The sequence below is a fragment of the Erigeron canadensis genome, chromosome 6, assembly GCF_010389155.1.
Source record: "Erigeron canadensis isolate Cc75 chromosome 6, C_canadensis_v1, whole genome shotgun sequence".
In the NCBI taxonomy this organism is placed as follows: Eukaryota; Viridiplantae; Streptophyta; class Magnoliopsida; order Asterales; family Asteraceae; genus Erigeron; species Erigeron canadensis.
The window spans coordinates 38194270-38210034 of NC_057766.1; the positions used below are offsets into that span (position 1 = coordinate 38194270).

General features: G+C 33.3%; 2 protein-coding genes across 3 annotated transcripts; both read right to left on the reverse strand.

Annotated features, from left to right (window-relative positions):
- Positions 1–502: 502 nt before the first annotated feature.
- Positions 503–3344, reverse strand: LOC122603241 (xanthoxin dehydrogenase-like). 2 transcript variants are annotated; one of them, XM_043775899.1, is made up of 3 exons: positions 3260–3344; positions 1980–2046; positions 503–1458 (listed from the first exon to the last, which is right to left on the reverse strand). In XM_043775899.1, the coding sequence occupies exons 2-3, from the start codon at positions 2021–2023 to the stop codon at positions 666–668; spliced, it is 837 nt and encodes a 278-aa protein (XP_043631834.1). In that variant the 5' UTR covers positions 2024–2046; positions 3260–3344; the 3' UTR covers positions 503–665. The 2 variants fall into 2 exon arrangements, with proteins under 2 accessions (XP_043631834.1, XP_043631832.1); XM_043775897.1 differs by lacking the exon at positions 3260–3344 and having other exon boundaries at positions 1980–2188.
- A 3798-nt stretch (positions 3345–7142) lies between these two features.
- Positions 7143–11136, reverse strand: LOC122603673 (vacuolar protein sorting-associated protein 60.2-like). The gene is made up of 7 exons (XM_043776444.1): positions 10895–11136; positions 9976–10127; positions 9358–9451; positions 9097–9168; positions 8898–9009; positions 8611–8768; positions 7143–7384 (listed from the first exon to the last, which is right to left on the reverse strand). The coding sequence occupies exons 1-7, from the start codon at positions 10961–10963 to the stop codon at positions 7331–7333; spliced, it is 711 nt and encodes a 236-aa protein (XP_043632379.1). The 5' UTR covers positions 10964–11136; the 3' UTR covers positions 7143–7330.
- Positions 11137–15765: the final 4629 nt, after the last annotated feature.

The window sequence follows — 15765 nt, forward strand, 5'->3', positions numbered from 1 at the left end:
GGTTTGCTTTTGCTTAGGTTTCAATATATTGGAGTACGTAAATCATGTCTTTGAATTTTTCATATTGTTTTACACCCAACTGATCTATTCACCACATCTCATTCTAATGCTGCTTTGTTAATTACATGCTAAAGTCTTAGTTGTTCAAATACTTTTCTGCTTTTGGGTTTTTCTCACTTAAACCATTATGATGTGCTACATCTAAAAATATGTATATTGATTTTAACATGTGATAAAGCAAAATAAAAATAAAATCAAATTATTTCATCTATGATCCAGTGACATCTAAGAAGACATTGAGGGGCAGTGGAAATTTTTGTCAGAATACCTCTCATTGTGTTCGACTTTAGAGACAGTGCTCCCTTTTGGGTATAAATCCTTGTATTAAAACCCAATCAACTTAACCAAACTCAAACCCAAACCCAAAACTTGTTGCTAAACCGTTTGAACATCAATGATCAAAACCCAAGGAACCATGAGTATGGTATGTGGTCCATGTGGATGCACCAGAAGGTTTTTCTTCTTCTATGTTTAAAAATGTGTTCATGATAATACAAGGCACGATACAATTTCACAGGACTTTATTTTAAGAACTACATAAACCCTGTTTAAAGGGTTGTCTAATATTACACTACGATATAGATATACAGCATGTCTACACCCCATCACCTGAATACCCTCAAAGAGTGATTTGTAGATGTAAAACCTCCGTCGACAAACAAGTTGGCCCCACTTATGTACCTGGCTTCATCACTGGATAAGAACAGTACAGCATTTGCCACATCCTCTTTCATCAAATCCACACCCTGCAAGTTTGCATTTTGTCCAACGAAAGCTCGAAAACCAACTATGGCATCCTCTGTCCTTTCATCCTCTGGCAGATGTGCCAAAGCCAGGTTAGTCAAGACTGCATAAGGAGAAACACAGTTAACCCGAATCCCATGTTGCCCGAGTTCAGCAGCTACACTCTTTGTGAGTCCCAAAACTGCATGCTTGGATCCTGTGTATGCGTGTGGGCCTAGCCCGCCTAATGCACTTGCAACGCTGCACAGAGAAATGATCGAGCCTTTCTTAAATGGGATCATGATCCGGGCTGCATGTTTCATCCCAATAAACGTCCCCTTGACATTTATATCAAATACCTTTTCAAATGTTGACAGGGGAAATTCACGGATATCGGCACAAGGAGGCCCTCCCGTTCCAGCATTGTTGACCATGATATCGAGTGTGCCAAAATTGCTAACAGAAAAGTCAACAGCACGAGAAACTTCATCTTCAATGGTGACATCGCCATGAATGAAACAGGTGTTGTCACCAAGAGTTTGACATAACCGTTGACCAAGGTTGTCATCAATATCGACTACACAAACTTTTGCACCATGTTTATGAAAAAGACGCACAATGCTCTCACCGATACCAGTAGCACCACCAGTTACCAATGCAACTTTCCCTAATAATCTGAAAAATACAGTTAATATCAAGAATCAGGAGTAGTATAACAATGTAACTTAGTTTAACTAATAAATGCTACAACTTAACACGGAAAAAACCTATCATGAAAGTTATGGCAATTCATCATTACTGATCACTATTTTCGTCATTTTTTAAATTCTACAAGATTTCCTTGGTGTTAACAATGTTTGGCAAATAACTGAACTGTGTGCTCCATGAAAGTGAAAAGCGTATAAGATTAGGACAAAAAGTATAAGACACGTCATCACTTGAATTTAATCGCAGTCAAGAAGTTATTGCAGGTCATGGTAGTTGAATAGAGTAAACACCAATCAAACAAAATGGGAAGTGCATCTAGATCCATATGACTACATGAGTTTGCTTGTCAACTTGTTCACAAACAATTAGCCAAATATTATCCAGTAACTGCAATAGGCACCTAAGGCAGATCCTATTTAAGAGTATAACATAGAAGTTCCGACAGATTATAACTTCAAACTAGAACTTGAAAAAAGGAACAGATTTACCTTTCAGCGACAAGAGGTGAATCGATAGTACTAGTGGTCGCCATTGCAAGACCTTGGTTCTATCTCGCTGCACAATATATAAATACAACACTCTTTAGAGGAAGCTAAAAGATGCAAGTGGGATTTTATTTCAAAAATAAGAACACCACCAATCCACCATGGAATGATAGATACATAATTGATAGGTGATGGATACTTTTCCCATAAATAAACTTTATATTAGATTCCCACCATATAAAGGAAAAAAGGATGAACCATAGAAACTTTACAAATCATTAATAAGACGACTGGCTAACTAACGACCATCAAACTCCAAAGTCCACTTTTTGGATAACTTGTACAAGTAAACCACCATGTGGTGTCACTACCATGTGATCACATGGGCCCACAGATCTAGTCACAGGTTCAAAACTTGCCAAATGCAAGTGGGGAAACTATATCTTGTGATCCATGTGTGAGAATGGTGACTTACCGGACATAAGTTCTATGCAGTGTGCACTCTGGGTACCGGTACATGACCCATTTACCCTTTTTTTTTACAAGTAAACCACATAAGATTTCAAAACTTTATACATACATGTATCAGAAGGCATGATTAGCCATATTTTTCCTGGCTTTCTAAGTAGTAGAAAACATAGCATGTAGTAGGCATTATTTGGACTTCTAAAAAAGCTTGATGCACTTTCCACGATAATCCGAAATGATCCCCCTCTCTCCTTAAGCTTTCGTCCCAATAATTATTACGGAATATGTTATTGTTGCTTAATAAAAGTCCCATTTCTGTTTCAAGAAAATTCTTAATTATTTCTGGATGCTATCAATTATAGAGAAATGATGTGACAAAGCTATAATGCTAATATAAATTCCGATTCATGTTAAATTTTATAAGTTTTTCAATAATGATGATGTAATGAACTGAACACCAAATAATAATGATATAAGTTTTTGGAAATGTATTTAACTCTAATTAATACTCCATTATTAAAAACTTATGATACTATGTAACATTGTAACCAGTATTATTTGTTATTGAAGTGTAACACATGACATTCATATATATGTTGTCACATCAGCAAAAATTCTAAGAATAGATACATACAGATACATAATATACTCTTTCGGGCTACTGTTAATTACATATTCAAGCAATTGACCCTAATTAATTAATTTTTATTAAAAAAATACAGCTAATAAACACTTTACTTTCCGTGTTAGTTAATAATGAGTTAATAAATACTTAGTATGTTAATTATGTTAGGAATAGTAGTATGACTACTTACTGTGGGATGAATGTGTCCAGAAAAGAAGTGATCGGCGGCGGAGGATGGAACACTCGACCGTCGTTGAGTTGACACAAGTAGCAGCAGCACTTGCTCTGTTTGGCCCGGGGTACTTTTTTGTCGACTACAAATTTATGTAATTACTCGTACTTTTTACACTGGTGACTGGTCTTTTGTAATTTGTATCCACCATCCGCATATTACTGCGAAAAAACAATAAATAGTAAGATTAATATAATATTAGGGAAAATGATGGTTACAATAGGCTTATAATATAAATATATTTATGTTAATTTTTGAACCCTAGTTTTTAACAAAGCATGTAACAATAATAAAAAAAAGTATATAAAAATAATAAAATGTGTAAAAACATAAAAGAAAATAATAATTATATTAATTCAAATAATGATACTCTGACAACGGTGAGTCGATGATGTAATATATGTTGTATTGTTTTTTTAAATATATATATATATATATATATATATATATATATATATATATATATATATATTGTTTTGAGTTAAACGGTGGAAGCAAAAATGAAAAAAGAGTTAGAGTTTAATTAAAATTTTAATAAGGAAATTGAATCTATATACAATTACGAAAGCTAATTTATTTTAATAAAAGTAAATAAATTAAAAGGACACATGTCGATCAAAGATTAAACCACGTGTCGTTTTAAGAATATCTCAATACTGTTTTAGTTTATTGGTAGATTGTGACGTAGCGTTATAACTAACCTTTTTTATTTTTCTCATACCATAACACATCCATTATTAATGACATTTTTTTTTTCCACTCGCATTGTTAATACAAATAAGGGAAATGATTAAGCTTTTTAAATAATTCTCTTAAAAATCTTTCTAACTATGTAATTATGACATTTGATAGAATCAAAGGATGAAACTAGGAGAAAGAATGAGTGAATTACACTTGTCATGACATTTAAAAAAATTATCAGACTATTTATTAAGAGGATATATCATTTATTCATTTCCCTACAAATAAAAGAAGGAAAATGATTATTGTGTATAATTTGTATGCCTAAAAAGGAGATCAAGCCATGTGACAAAATCAAAGGTAAAGATAATGAAAAAAAATTAGTGGAAGACAAATATCATGTAATGTATGGAGTGTGTATATATATATATATATGGGAAAAGGAAATATAAGGTTGTCCGACACCTAAGTTTAGGTGTGGAATCCCTCACATACTAATATTTTATTATTTATTGTTTAATGAATAAATGCATGGGCTCCCATGATTTTTATGGATTAAAAAAACAATATGTAAATGTTCCACACCTAAGCTTAAATACCCGACAGCCTTATATTCCCATCCCCATATATATATATATATATATATATATATATATATATATATATATATATCATGAGTTTCCTTATTTTAAGAACCATTTATTTTGTAAGAACCATCAGAACTCTTAAATCATATATTTGTTCACATGTTTTTTTTGTTTATTCACATGTGAAATGGTATAAAAATATATTTTGTAGAAGAAACTTTTTCAAGAAACCTTCAAATTAGCCTTTTATAAACTTGTGAACGAATTTGTTCACGTTTTTTGTTCACATGTAATAAACGGCTATATATAAGGTTTCGAAAAAAAAATTCTTCTACAACATATGTTTTTGCAATATTTCACATGTGAATGACCAAAAAACGCATGTGTTTCAATATAAAATTTAAGAGTTCTCACAGTTTTTACAAAAAAATGGGTTCTCAAAAGAAGAAAATACCTATATCATTATCCATAAAAGAAACTCTGCTATATTCATTTTTGTAAACTCAATATACTCAACGCCTAATTAGTGAACATCGGTTCTCTCAAATAAGTCCACCACTCCACCCATTAAAGACGTCCTTTTCACGTGGTAAATTACATCCAATTGTACTCAAACATCCTGAAAATATAGAAAACACATTTGATACGCATACTAATTTGTGAAAGATAAGTTTTTGCCACTCACATAGAGTATATTGACTTAATCGGGCATGCGTTACTGTACATTTTTATAGAAAAACCTTATATGCATATTGAGAAAAACCCAAATGCATCCACTAACCATGCTACTTCATTTGTTATTTCATACACATAATTGAAGTCTAATTTTTTCTTTTCGGATGATATTCAATAACATGTGCTCAAGGGTAAGTTGGAAAAGAAAGGGAAAGAAAAAACAACAACATGTGCATAAGGGACACGATTTTAGAAAAAGTGAAAAACCTTATCGTAAAGTAGTGAGATCGAGAAGATGCAAGTTGGGATGTACCGAATATATGGAAAAAAACATAAATACAGGAGGGGCCAGCTTCAAGTGGCAAATGCCATGTAATGTGATGCTCCACATTGGAAGAATCGTGTGGTCTCAACTCTCAAGTAAAGACCATCAACGATTCAACATGCAGTAATCTAATAATCAGGTGCCCTCTCATCCACGTCAATCTACCACGTGCTCACATGGACGGCGAGTCCGCCATCTATTTGAGCCCCACACATTTCCTCCTCCGCCCCATATTAATTGTCCAATTTTGATTTGCCAAGTCTTTTTTCTAAAACTTTAATCATACGTATCTTTATTTGTGTTATACGTGTCAAGTCCTTTTTCTAAAAGTTTAACCATAAGTATCTTTATTTGTGTTATACGGAGTATAATAGTTTATAAAAATCATGTCAATGAAAATATATTGAAAACTCAATACGTTCATACATTTCATATAAAGTGTTATATAATATAAACAAATAGTTTTATGGTCAAAATTGAAATCAAAAGACTTGACAAGTCAAAATTGGACATTTAATATGGGACGAAAGGATATATTTCAAGCAGCTTACACATCCAGGTGATATCATTGTTATACTAATTTTTTGATATAAACTATAATTGTGAAAACGATTACGTAATAAACAAACATTTATAATAGCATACCATAAATTTAATTGCAATTGGAAAATAAAAATAAAAATAGAGTGGTCCATTATTAATAATTTAATATACGAAAAGCTAACTTCAAAACCATGGTAAATACAATAAAGAATTTGACGTTAAGTTCTTAATAGTATTTGGTTACTTTTAAGATGGTGCAGGTCCAAGTTAACCTTGCTAAAAGCATCAAAGAAGTATCTTTAGTTTGGATTGAGATGAGAAGCATTGCAGTTTAACTTTAAATAATGTAAGACTAAGATAGTCTATCGACTGGAGTCATGAGATGTTCCCTTACCAAGACGGTTTATGGTAAGTTTACAGTTATACTACTTTTCACTTCTTAATAAGCTTAAATGAACCAGTGGACAGATACTGTGGGGTTTTAAAGAAGGCAAGGGTATATCCCTGACTCCTGAGTAAAAAGGGAAGGTGTTCTTGGACCAAAGGTAGTCAGAGAAATCCATGAAGAGAGCAGGGCAATGTCCGATTTGACTGGGCTAAGCCTGAAAAAAAGTTTGCATCCGCTAGTTTGATTGATAAAGTTGGGTCTATGTATTGTATACGGTTCATGGCCTGGAGAACGCAACCCTGTGTTAGAACGAGCAAGTAGCTGCATGGATCTATTTCCTTACCCCAGATGTGGTTGACAGTTGGAGATGGACTCATGAAAAGGATGGTTCCTTCCAGTGGTTGGATTATTGTTTCTAGTTCCTAACATTATGTTGAACGAATACCTACTAACTGCGAGCTTGAGTGGAATAAAAGGGCCCCTATGTTCTCTGTGTTTGGCGTATCTCAAACACTTACTTAACAAAACAATTCATAATTATAAGCTTACAGCAGCAGCACATTTACATGTGTAACAAGGGGAATGTAAACAGTCATAACAGGTTGTGGATGGAGTCGGTTTTTAACAATGAAACGAAAAACATTTACATCAATAATGCATGAATTAAGAAGTGTCAACAAAATCATATACATTCACAAGTATTGTATCCTAAACGAAAGCAAGTAAACGTAATCATGTTCAGATTATGCACACTAATGTTTGCAGCAGTAAACAGATACTAGTACCAATGTGACCAAGAATAAAAAAACTATAAGCAGACCAGTTCGCCCTTAATTACGAATTGATGCATTAGGAACAGCAGGAAAACCATATTCATCCACAGTCTGTAAAGAAAACATACATAAAAGAATTTTAGATTAAATTATCATCATTTCATATATCAGGTTGAAAGCGGAAAAGTATCAAAGATAGCTAACAAAATCCTCCATGAGAGAAAATCCCGTTCAATAAAACTTTATTTTTCCAGCGTCATTGGTATAACAACAGATAAAAGTGGAAAATGAGTTTGGTGGGCAACTAATCAAACCAAGAAAAATTTAGGACAGACCAGGTCAAGTTGACCCAAAACACTTAAGTCCCAATTTATGATATATTCATCATCGAAAATGATTGATATGCCTAAAACATATGCCTAAAGATATGCCTAATAGATTAAATGTTTGACACATGTATCATGTGTTTTCTCTCCCAATCTTTACCACTCATTATGCAATGTGTCGTGATCTTATCATTAGGTATACTTTTAGGCATAATGATGTGTATCAGACGAGAAAATAGAGAAAGAACAAGATAAATCACAATAATGACCGACAAAGTCGGCTGTTATAACTTATTTAGATAATCTGGTACAATGCTCCAGTAGCCCTAATCTGGTATAATGCTCCAGTAGCCCTAATCTGGTATAATGCTCCAGCAGCCCTAATTTCCTAAGAACAATAATAATAATCTCCCTGCCACCTAAACAATTGGCTATCAGCCTTATTTAAAGAACTACCAGACAAGACCTTAACTTGTCCAGGAAGACATTACTATAATTAATTAACTAATAACTAAAAACGACACTTAACCCCCTGACTTTCATTCTGCTGTAACTTCTGATTCATATCACATAACAATTAGGCCTATGTCAAGTATGAACAAAGAATAAACTAGATAACTAGTGTCAAGTATAAATCACTGTTGATATTCTTTATAAATACTAGTCAAGTTGACCGAAAGAATTAATAAATAAATTGGGACGTTTATGCATTAAAAAAAACACACATTGGGTTACTCACGACAGGTATCCTTTAAAGCTAACCTTTAGTTTACAGTTTGACCCAATAAAAAGAATACATGACCCAAATCCAACCCATTCATAAGTAATTAAGTATACGAGTCGAAATAACCACCTCTTAGATTATCATATTGAGTCATTAGGGTATAGCATACTCGGGGCATTTAGCTAATACTCTAAGTTTGGCTAAATAACTTCCCATTTCAAGCACTGCAATTTTCATGGGACATAGAGTGATGACACAACATAGAATAACAGCTAATTCAAAATCACCTGATTGTTGGCTCTGCCAGCTGGCACTGCATGTCCACTCGGAGCTGGAGGCAGGTTAAGCTCTTCATTCAAATCGGGCTCATTATCAGGTTGAAGATATGAAGGTACCCCTTCACCTTCAGTTTCCTGCCCCATATCGGCCTCAAGAGCATCAAGTTCTGCATCAATAAAGCATTCAACCATGAAAGTCAATGATCCAGAAAAGCCAGACAGAACGAAGAAAGTCAATGATCCAGAAAAGCCAGACAGATGTAAATACTTAAACGGAAAAGAAAATATGGGCTCACCTCCCATGAGGTCATCTTCATCAATGTCATCTGGCACACTGTAGCTTCTACCAAGAGATTCTTGTATTTCATTGCTAATATCCATCATGTCCAGCATTTCATCTTGCAGATTCTACGTAAAAATAAATTCGATCAAATTTTCTGCAATTATTTTTAATGACAGTTGGCATGAGAGAAATAGAACAACTGATATACTAACATCAATGTCTTGAATCTTCACAGTCTTCATCATTCCTTTTAACTCTTTGTTCGCTGATTTCAGGGCAGACATCTAGAAGGTATAAAAGTTATGAGAGACTACAAACATCAGTCACAAAGCACTGGTAGTAAAAGATATTTCAAACTAGCATATCAACGGCAAAATCTACAAACAAACCAAAGAGAAGAAACAAGCTATTCGGCAAAGCACAATGTTAAGATTATATCCAAAACAAGTATCAGAAAGACTTTATAAACGTACAGTTTGCTGAGCATCTTTAATTCCCTCTGAAGCAAACGCAACTTGATCTAGGTTAAAAGTTTGATTGTACAGCATGTCACGTTGTCCTTCATACCTGCCAAGATAATTGAAGGTTGTAGTTCAATTTATACAAGTAAATGCATACAAACACACATGAGATATTTTGAGATTGTATGTATATTAACTATGAATGAATGTCTTATTATTTAGCAGCTCAAACGTTCTTTCTTTCAAATCAAAAAATAAATCCCAGAGTTGCTATTTTCCAGTGTCTTTAACTATTGACAAAATTTCAGGCTTTATAAGCCATGAGTTTAATAATTCAATGTTATTAATGTTTCATGTGATTCCATATCATGGTGTCTCACAGATCATAATATAACCTCTGCAACTCTAACCTATTTTTATATCCGAAAGAATATCTAACTCTCAACTTTTCTGTTTTTCTATTTTCTTAATAATATTAAGGATTGCCAACTCATCCTAGAACAGCAAAGTGCATAAACTTGAGATAAAGAAAACATTTGTCAATTGAGAAAAAGATATCATGCAAGCATGGATACTTATAGATACAATTGACACAGTTGTTATACTATATTAAACTATAAAGTATCTTACATTCTTTTTTGCTTGAGAACTCTCATTGCTCTTGCCTTCACAGCTTCTTGAGCGGGACCAGGTCTGGTTTTCTTGATCTGTTCTTTATAACGAGCAAGTTCCCCATCTAGCCTTTTGATCTTCTCATCAACTGATTCACCTCTTTTATTAATCTAAAACACGTTTATATAACTTAATCAGAAATACATATATCACCCCAAAAAAAGTTCTTGTGAATGATAGAATAAGTCTGAACTTTAATAAGGAAAAAACTGCAGGACTTTTCGGATATACAGGTAACTAAACAATCCCCATATCGACTTAGGAGCTTGTTGTATCATATCATTAAATGTTTATCCCAAACAATATCTACATCGAGAAGCAAGAGTACAGATACAATAGACAAAGTGATCTAGATCATGGTGACGTAGAGAACACGCTAAGGATCACGAGATAATTTTTGACTTTCACATTACGATTGAGAAGTTTTCAACTCTAAGGGACCTTATATAAGCATACGCCAATCGTAAGGTCACTCTTTCTCGCAACACTTAGCTCAATAACAATCCACGTAATTTAGGATTCCGCGTCACCAATATTTCACTTGTACGTAACACAATCTACTAAAAGTAAAGGCCTATAAATCTTCTCAGATTACTGATTACATAAACATCCATTATTTTAATGGCATGGCATGAAGACGGTTTCAAGCGGTTACGATGAACTAATTTGTTCCGGAATTTCAGTTACTAAATAAACTTAATAACAAGTAATTAAGTCTATGAACACTTTAACATCAAAATTAAACAGTCTTAATTATACAATACAATATAAATCAGACAGGAATAGATAATCATTAATATAATAGATAATAACAATTAAAATTCCAAATAGGATGAAAGGAAATGGATTGAAAGTAGTAATTATTAAGAGAGCTGACCCGATCAGAGGCGTCGTTTAAGGAAGGAGGTGGTTCTTTATCTTTCTTAGCCCCGAATACTCTCCTCATCGGATCTACTGCTGCTGCTTTCTTTCTTTTTACCTCCGATTGATAGTAAAATTGTCTGGGGGTTGATTATAGGGTTTGTTATTAAATCGATACAAAAAGAATGAGGTCAGCGTAAAAGAGAGAGATATTGGTGAGCAATTTCGGTGAGAAGTTGAATTTCGTATTTTTTTTTAAGATAGATAGATATTGATTTCGTTGAAATAGCGTTTCAAAAATAAAAGATATTGATTTCGTCAATCCATCTAACTTTTTTTTTTTTTTTACGGGTAAAGATGAAATATTATATAAGAACAACCAACTAGCAAGGTACTAGAAGATCCAAAATACAAATACTAATATCTTGACAACTCTTCAATATATCAAATACATCCCAGAACATAAAATGAAAATAATACCTCCTAAGCCAAATATGATATATAATTAGTAGCAGCTCCTTTAGATCCCGTGGATAACTACAATTAGGAGTACACATTGATCTCAGCCATAACATAATCTGGAGACGATTTGATGTGGTTGAAAGTGAGCCTATTTCTAGCCGACCATATGCACCAGACGACAATCATGATAATAGCATGAACTGCTTTCTTTTTCTTATTGTCCCCAACACATCCTTTATGTATATCCATTAAATTTTGTAAAGAGAAAGCATATATAGGAGAGATATTACACAATCACTCAGTTTACTCCATACCTCATTTGCCAAAGGACATGTAAGAAACACATGCTCGGTAGTTTCAGAACCAGAATTACAGCTTAAACACAAATCATTTTCAATGTTTATATTTCTTATTAGCAGCCCCACTCTCGTTGTAATTCTATCCAAAACAGATTGCCAAACCAGGATGTTCACTTTTTTAGAGACCCAATTATTCCAAATGAAATTAAAGTCAAAGGGTTGCCCTTGAATCTCCTCGATTTTACGCCTTATAGAATACACTTGAAGCTCACTGTTATTATTATTGTCAAGAGGGAATCTGATATCAATGCCTTTTTCTTGTGGTGCTGCTCCATTTTTTATGATGTGTTTCCAATTTCCAACCACCCTTTTGTTTAAAGGTAAGCCATAAAAACTTTCGTGCCCATCATGAATGGCTGAGATACCTTTGCACCATAATCTTTGTGGTTCTGAGAAAAACTTATGCCACCACCTGGCAAGGAAAGCTTGATTTGCAGCTTCAAGAGAACTGATTCCGAGACCGCCTTTATCCTTTGGAGCTACAACATGACCCCAAGACACCCAATGAATCCTTCGTTTCTTACTCCCCCTGCCCAAAAAAATTTCCTCCTGATCCCTTCTAATATCTCAAGTACTTTTTTCGGGGCTCTGAAAAGTGAGAAATAATATAAAGGAAGGCTAGATAATACCGACTTAATGAGAGTAAGTCTTCCACCAGTAGAAAGATGCTTGCCTTTCCATCTAGACAATCTGCTATGGAATGAGCTTATGACCGGCTGCCAACTAGAAACTCTCGACATATTAGCTCCTATTGGAAACCCCAAGTAGTCCATAGGAAGGCTGCCAAGCTTAAAAACCCGCATCCTCAGCCATACTTGCAGCTTGAGTATCATCAACTCCAATTCCAATAAGCGAGCTTTTTTCTAAATTCACTCTTAAACCTGACACCAAGTAGAAGCAGCGCATTACTCTTTTTAACTCAACGACATTAGCACTTGACCATTCACCTGCAATTAGGAGATCATCCGCGTATAACAAATGAGAGATACTTGGACCTCCATTTGGTAACGAGATGCCACGTAACAGCCCAAAAACCGAAGCTTTATCTAACATCCAACTAAGAGCATCCATAGCCAAAATAAATAGAAAAGGTGACAGTAGGTCCCCTTGCTTAATACCGCGGAAGCATCTAAACTCGGTGGTGGGAGATCCATTAATAAGCATAGATGCCTTGGATCCCACAAGGAAACCTTTAATCCACATAATCCACCTTTGAGGGAATCCCGTTTGGTTTAGAATAGAGAAGACAAAATCCCAGTTTAGACAATCAAGTTTTAATAAAAAAGCCTTATTTCTTGTATCCTTAAAGTATGAGATAAGCTCATTTAGTAATAAAGGGCCATCAAGAATTTTGCGCCCAGAAATAAAAGCGAGTTGAGATTCATCAACTACCGAGCTAATCACCAGTTTAAGTCTATTTGCTAGGACCTTTGAAATAACTTTTTTGTATTGAACCAATAAGAGAAATGGGCCTATAATCCCCAAAAGATGAAGGGGTACTTCGTTTTGGAATTAATGCAATGAACAAAGACCTGCATTTATCGCTAAGTTTTCCATGCATAAAAAATGATGAAAAACCGCAGCAAAGTCACCAGAGAGTGTAGGCCAAAAATGCTTGATGAAGGCGAATGTAAATCCATCTGGCCCTGGGCTTTTGTCTGACCCGCAATCCCAAACAGCGGCTTTTATTTCTTCCATAGTAAATCTTTTAGTTAAAATCCTGCAATCATCAATAGAGACCTGTTTATGCGTAATTAGTTAAATATTTTCCGCCTGCTTTCTGTAACTTACATAGCTAGTCCTTGTGGTAGCATATTTGACTATTTCTCGGGTAATTTGTTTTCTTGATAAGTACCGGTATTCGTGCAATGCGACATGATTTTATCATTTTTTATTAAATGCGACATGATTTATCTTTTTGTGATTAAAACAAATGAGGTGAACATAACTTGTTTTTTTCTATGATTTATAGACTACTCGTGATTTATATATAAAACAAATGACATTCTTTCTTTCATCTTTTCGTTATTTAAGATACCTAAATTACTTTTCAACTTTTACCCTTAATATATTTTCCAACTCATATCTACTCGACTACATTTACTTTTCATTCACTAATTTAATTTAAATATTTTCATCTAACATATATATATGAGTAATATTTTTCATAAATTCAATTCATAAAAAAAACTACACTACATTTTTTAAGAGTTTGTTGTTAAGTACAAGCATCCAAAAAATTTTGAGTGGTCACTACTTATATGGATACAACTCACAGAGCGAAGATTTACAAGTGGGAGTTGGTATTGGGTCCAATTTACGACTTTGGTACCACCATTCCCTAAAAAATTGAACACCACCAATTTAACTTCTTGTGTCAAAAAAGACTTGAATCAAATCATCTTAAACACTCATATAGCCCATATAACGTGAACATATATCTAACGTACATATACATACATAAAAAACCCAAACGATGCGTCATTTGATAGGAATAATGTGATGTTTCAATAAACATGTTTAAAATAGATTAAAAGCATATGTATTGCAATTTTTGAAGATTCTAAGTATAAAAAATCAGGTCGGTAAAGGAGCGTATTTGTTTGTTTAAACCCTCAATTTAAACATGACAGGTTAGTTATAACTTGTATTAAAATTAATGAATTTATAGTAACAACCGTTAGGATTGTTAATAATAATAATTTTGAGCGTTAAGTACACTAAAAGAAAATTCCAACTAATGTAGCTTTATAGGGTTTTTCATCGAAAATCTATCACGTGAATAATAATAAACTGAGATTATTCATGAGTTTATTGAATACCCAATATATATCATTAATGAAATTAATTTACAATATCTATATCTTAATTTTTAAAATAAATACACTACATTTTACATTAATATAACCAACACTATTCATAACCGACACCAGTCGCCGCCATCATCATGTTGTTGTTTATCGTTGTCGTATCACGCGAGTATTCGTTTAGTTAAAAGAGATGAATGGTATTTAAATTTATTAATTTTTTTAAAACTTAATATACGTATAGAAGTCATTTGTATATTAAATCTCAAAAGTAGGGTCAATAATTTACTTCGAATTTTAAAAACATAACCTTAAGATAGAGATCAAATGAGAATGTACCTTAAGGAGAGAAGGGAGATAAGGTTTGTTTTTGATTTTTTTTAGCTTTTCTTTTGAACTTTTTTTTTTCACTTTTTTCATTCTATCTTTAATTAACTAATTTCATATAAAAAAAAATTAAAAAATTAAAAATATATTTTTTTCAACGGGCATAGCCCGTAAGCTATAAGCGAAGCCTAACAGTCTATGGCGGATCCATGATGGCTAAGGGCGAAACTCGTTAGATAGATCACCCCATCACCGATTATTCCCTATGACCTATCATCCACATGACCTATCACTCTCACCAGCTACTCCTTATTAATATCCTTAAGGTACATGTATACTAATTCGGGTTAGAAATTATTTTTTTTTAATTATTAATTTTTTTTATGAATTGATTTAATTAAAGAAAGAATGAAAAAAAATCAAAAAAAACAAGCTAAATAAAATTAAATAACGGAATTACTCTCCATTCTCTCTGTATTTCTACCCTATAACCTTAAATGCTACTAAATATCTATACCACTTATTAAAGAAAATACTCACATGTTGAAAACTAAATGAAGGAAATGTCTAAAATGTCCCCCCATGTAATATTTTCATCTGCCACCTTTAAAATATGTAATATTTTCACTTAGCACTAAAATATTTCTATTTACGATACCTTTAACATTAACTATTAAGTTACACTATCAATCATATATCTTTTAAAATATCTCCATTAAGCGTTTATATCAATAATCTACATCAATCGACGCCTCATCTAACACAAAGAGTCAAACCTACCACCACATCGTCGCCGCCACGACCATTGCCGCATTGCGCCGGTAACATGCTAGTATATTGTTTATGTAAATTATCTAACATATAGGATATTTTGCAATTTAAGTAACAAAATTTATTTGTAAAAATAAAAATATATACAAGTCTGCATACAA

Bases quoted from the DNA above. Each gene is read 5' to 3' on its own strand.
- LOC122603241 (XM_043775899.1), bottom strand. From the start codon at position 2,023: ATGGCGACCACTAGTACTATCGATTCACCTCTTGTCGCTGAAAG. The intron at 1,459-1,979 runs GTAAATCTGTTC...TGTATTTTTCAG, and splicing joins TCACCTCTTGTCGCTGAAAG to ATTATTAGGGAAAGTTGCAT.
- LOC122603673 (XM_043776444.1), bottom strand. From the start codon at position 10,963: ATGAGGAGAGTATTCGGGGCTAAGAAAGATAAAGAACCACCTCCTTCC. The intron at 9,452-9,975 runs GTAAGATACTTT...TTATCTTGGCAG, and splicing joins GTTCTCAAGCAAAAAAGAAT to GTATGAAGGACAACGTGACA. The intron at 7,385-8,610 runs GTGATTTTGAAT...TTTTCTTTACAG, and splicing joins CTGGCAGAGCCAACAATCAG to ACTGTGGATGAATATGGTTT.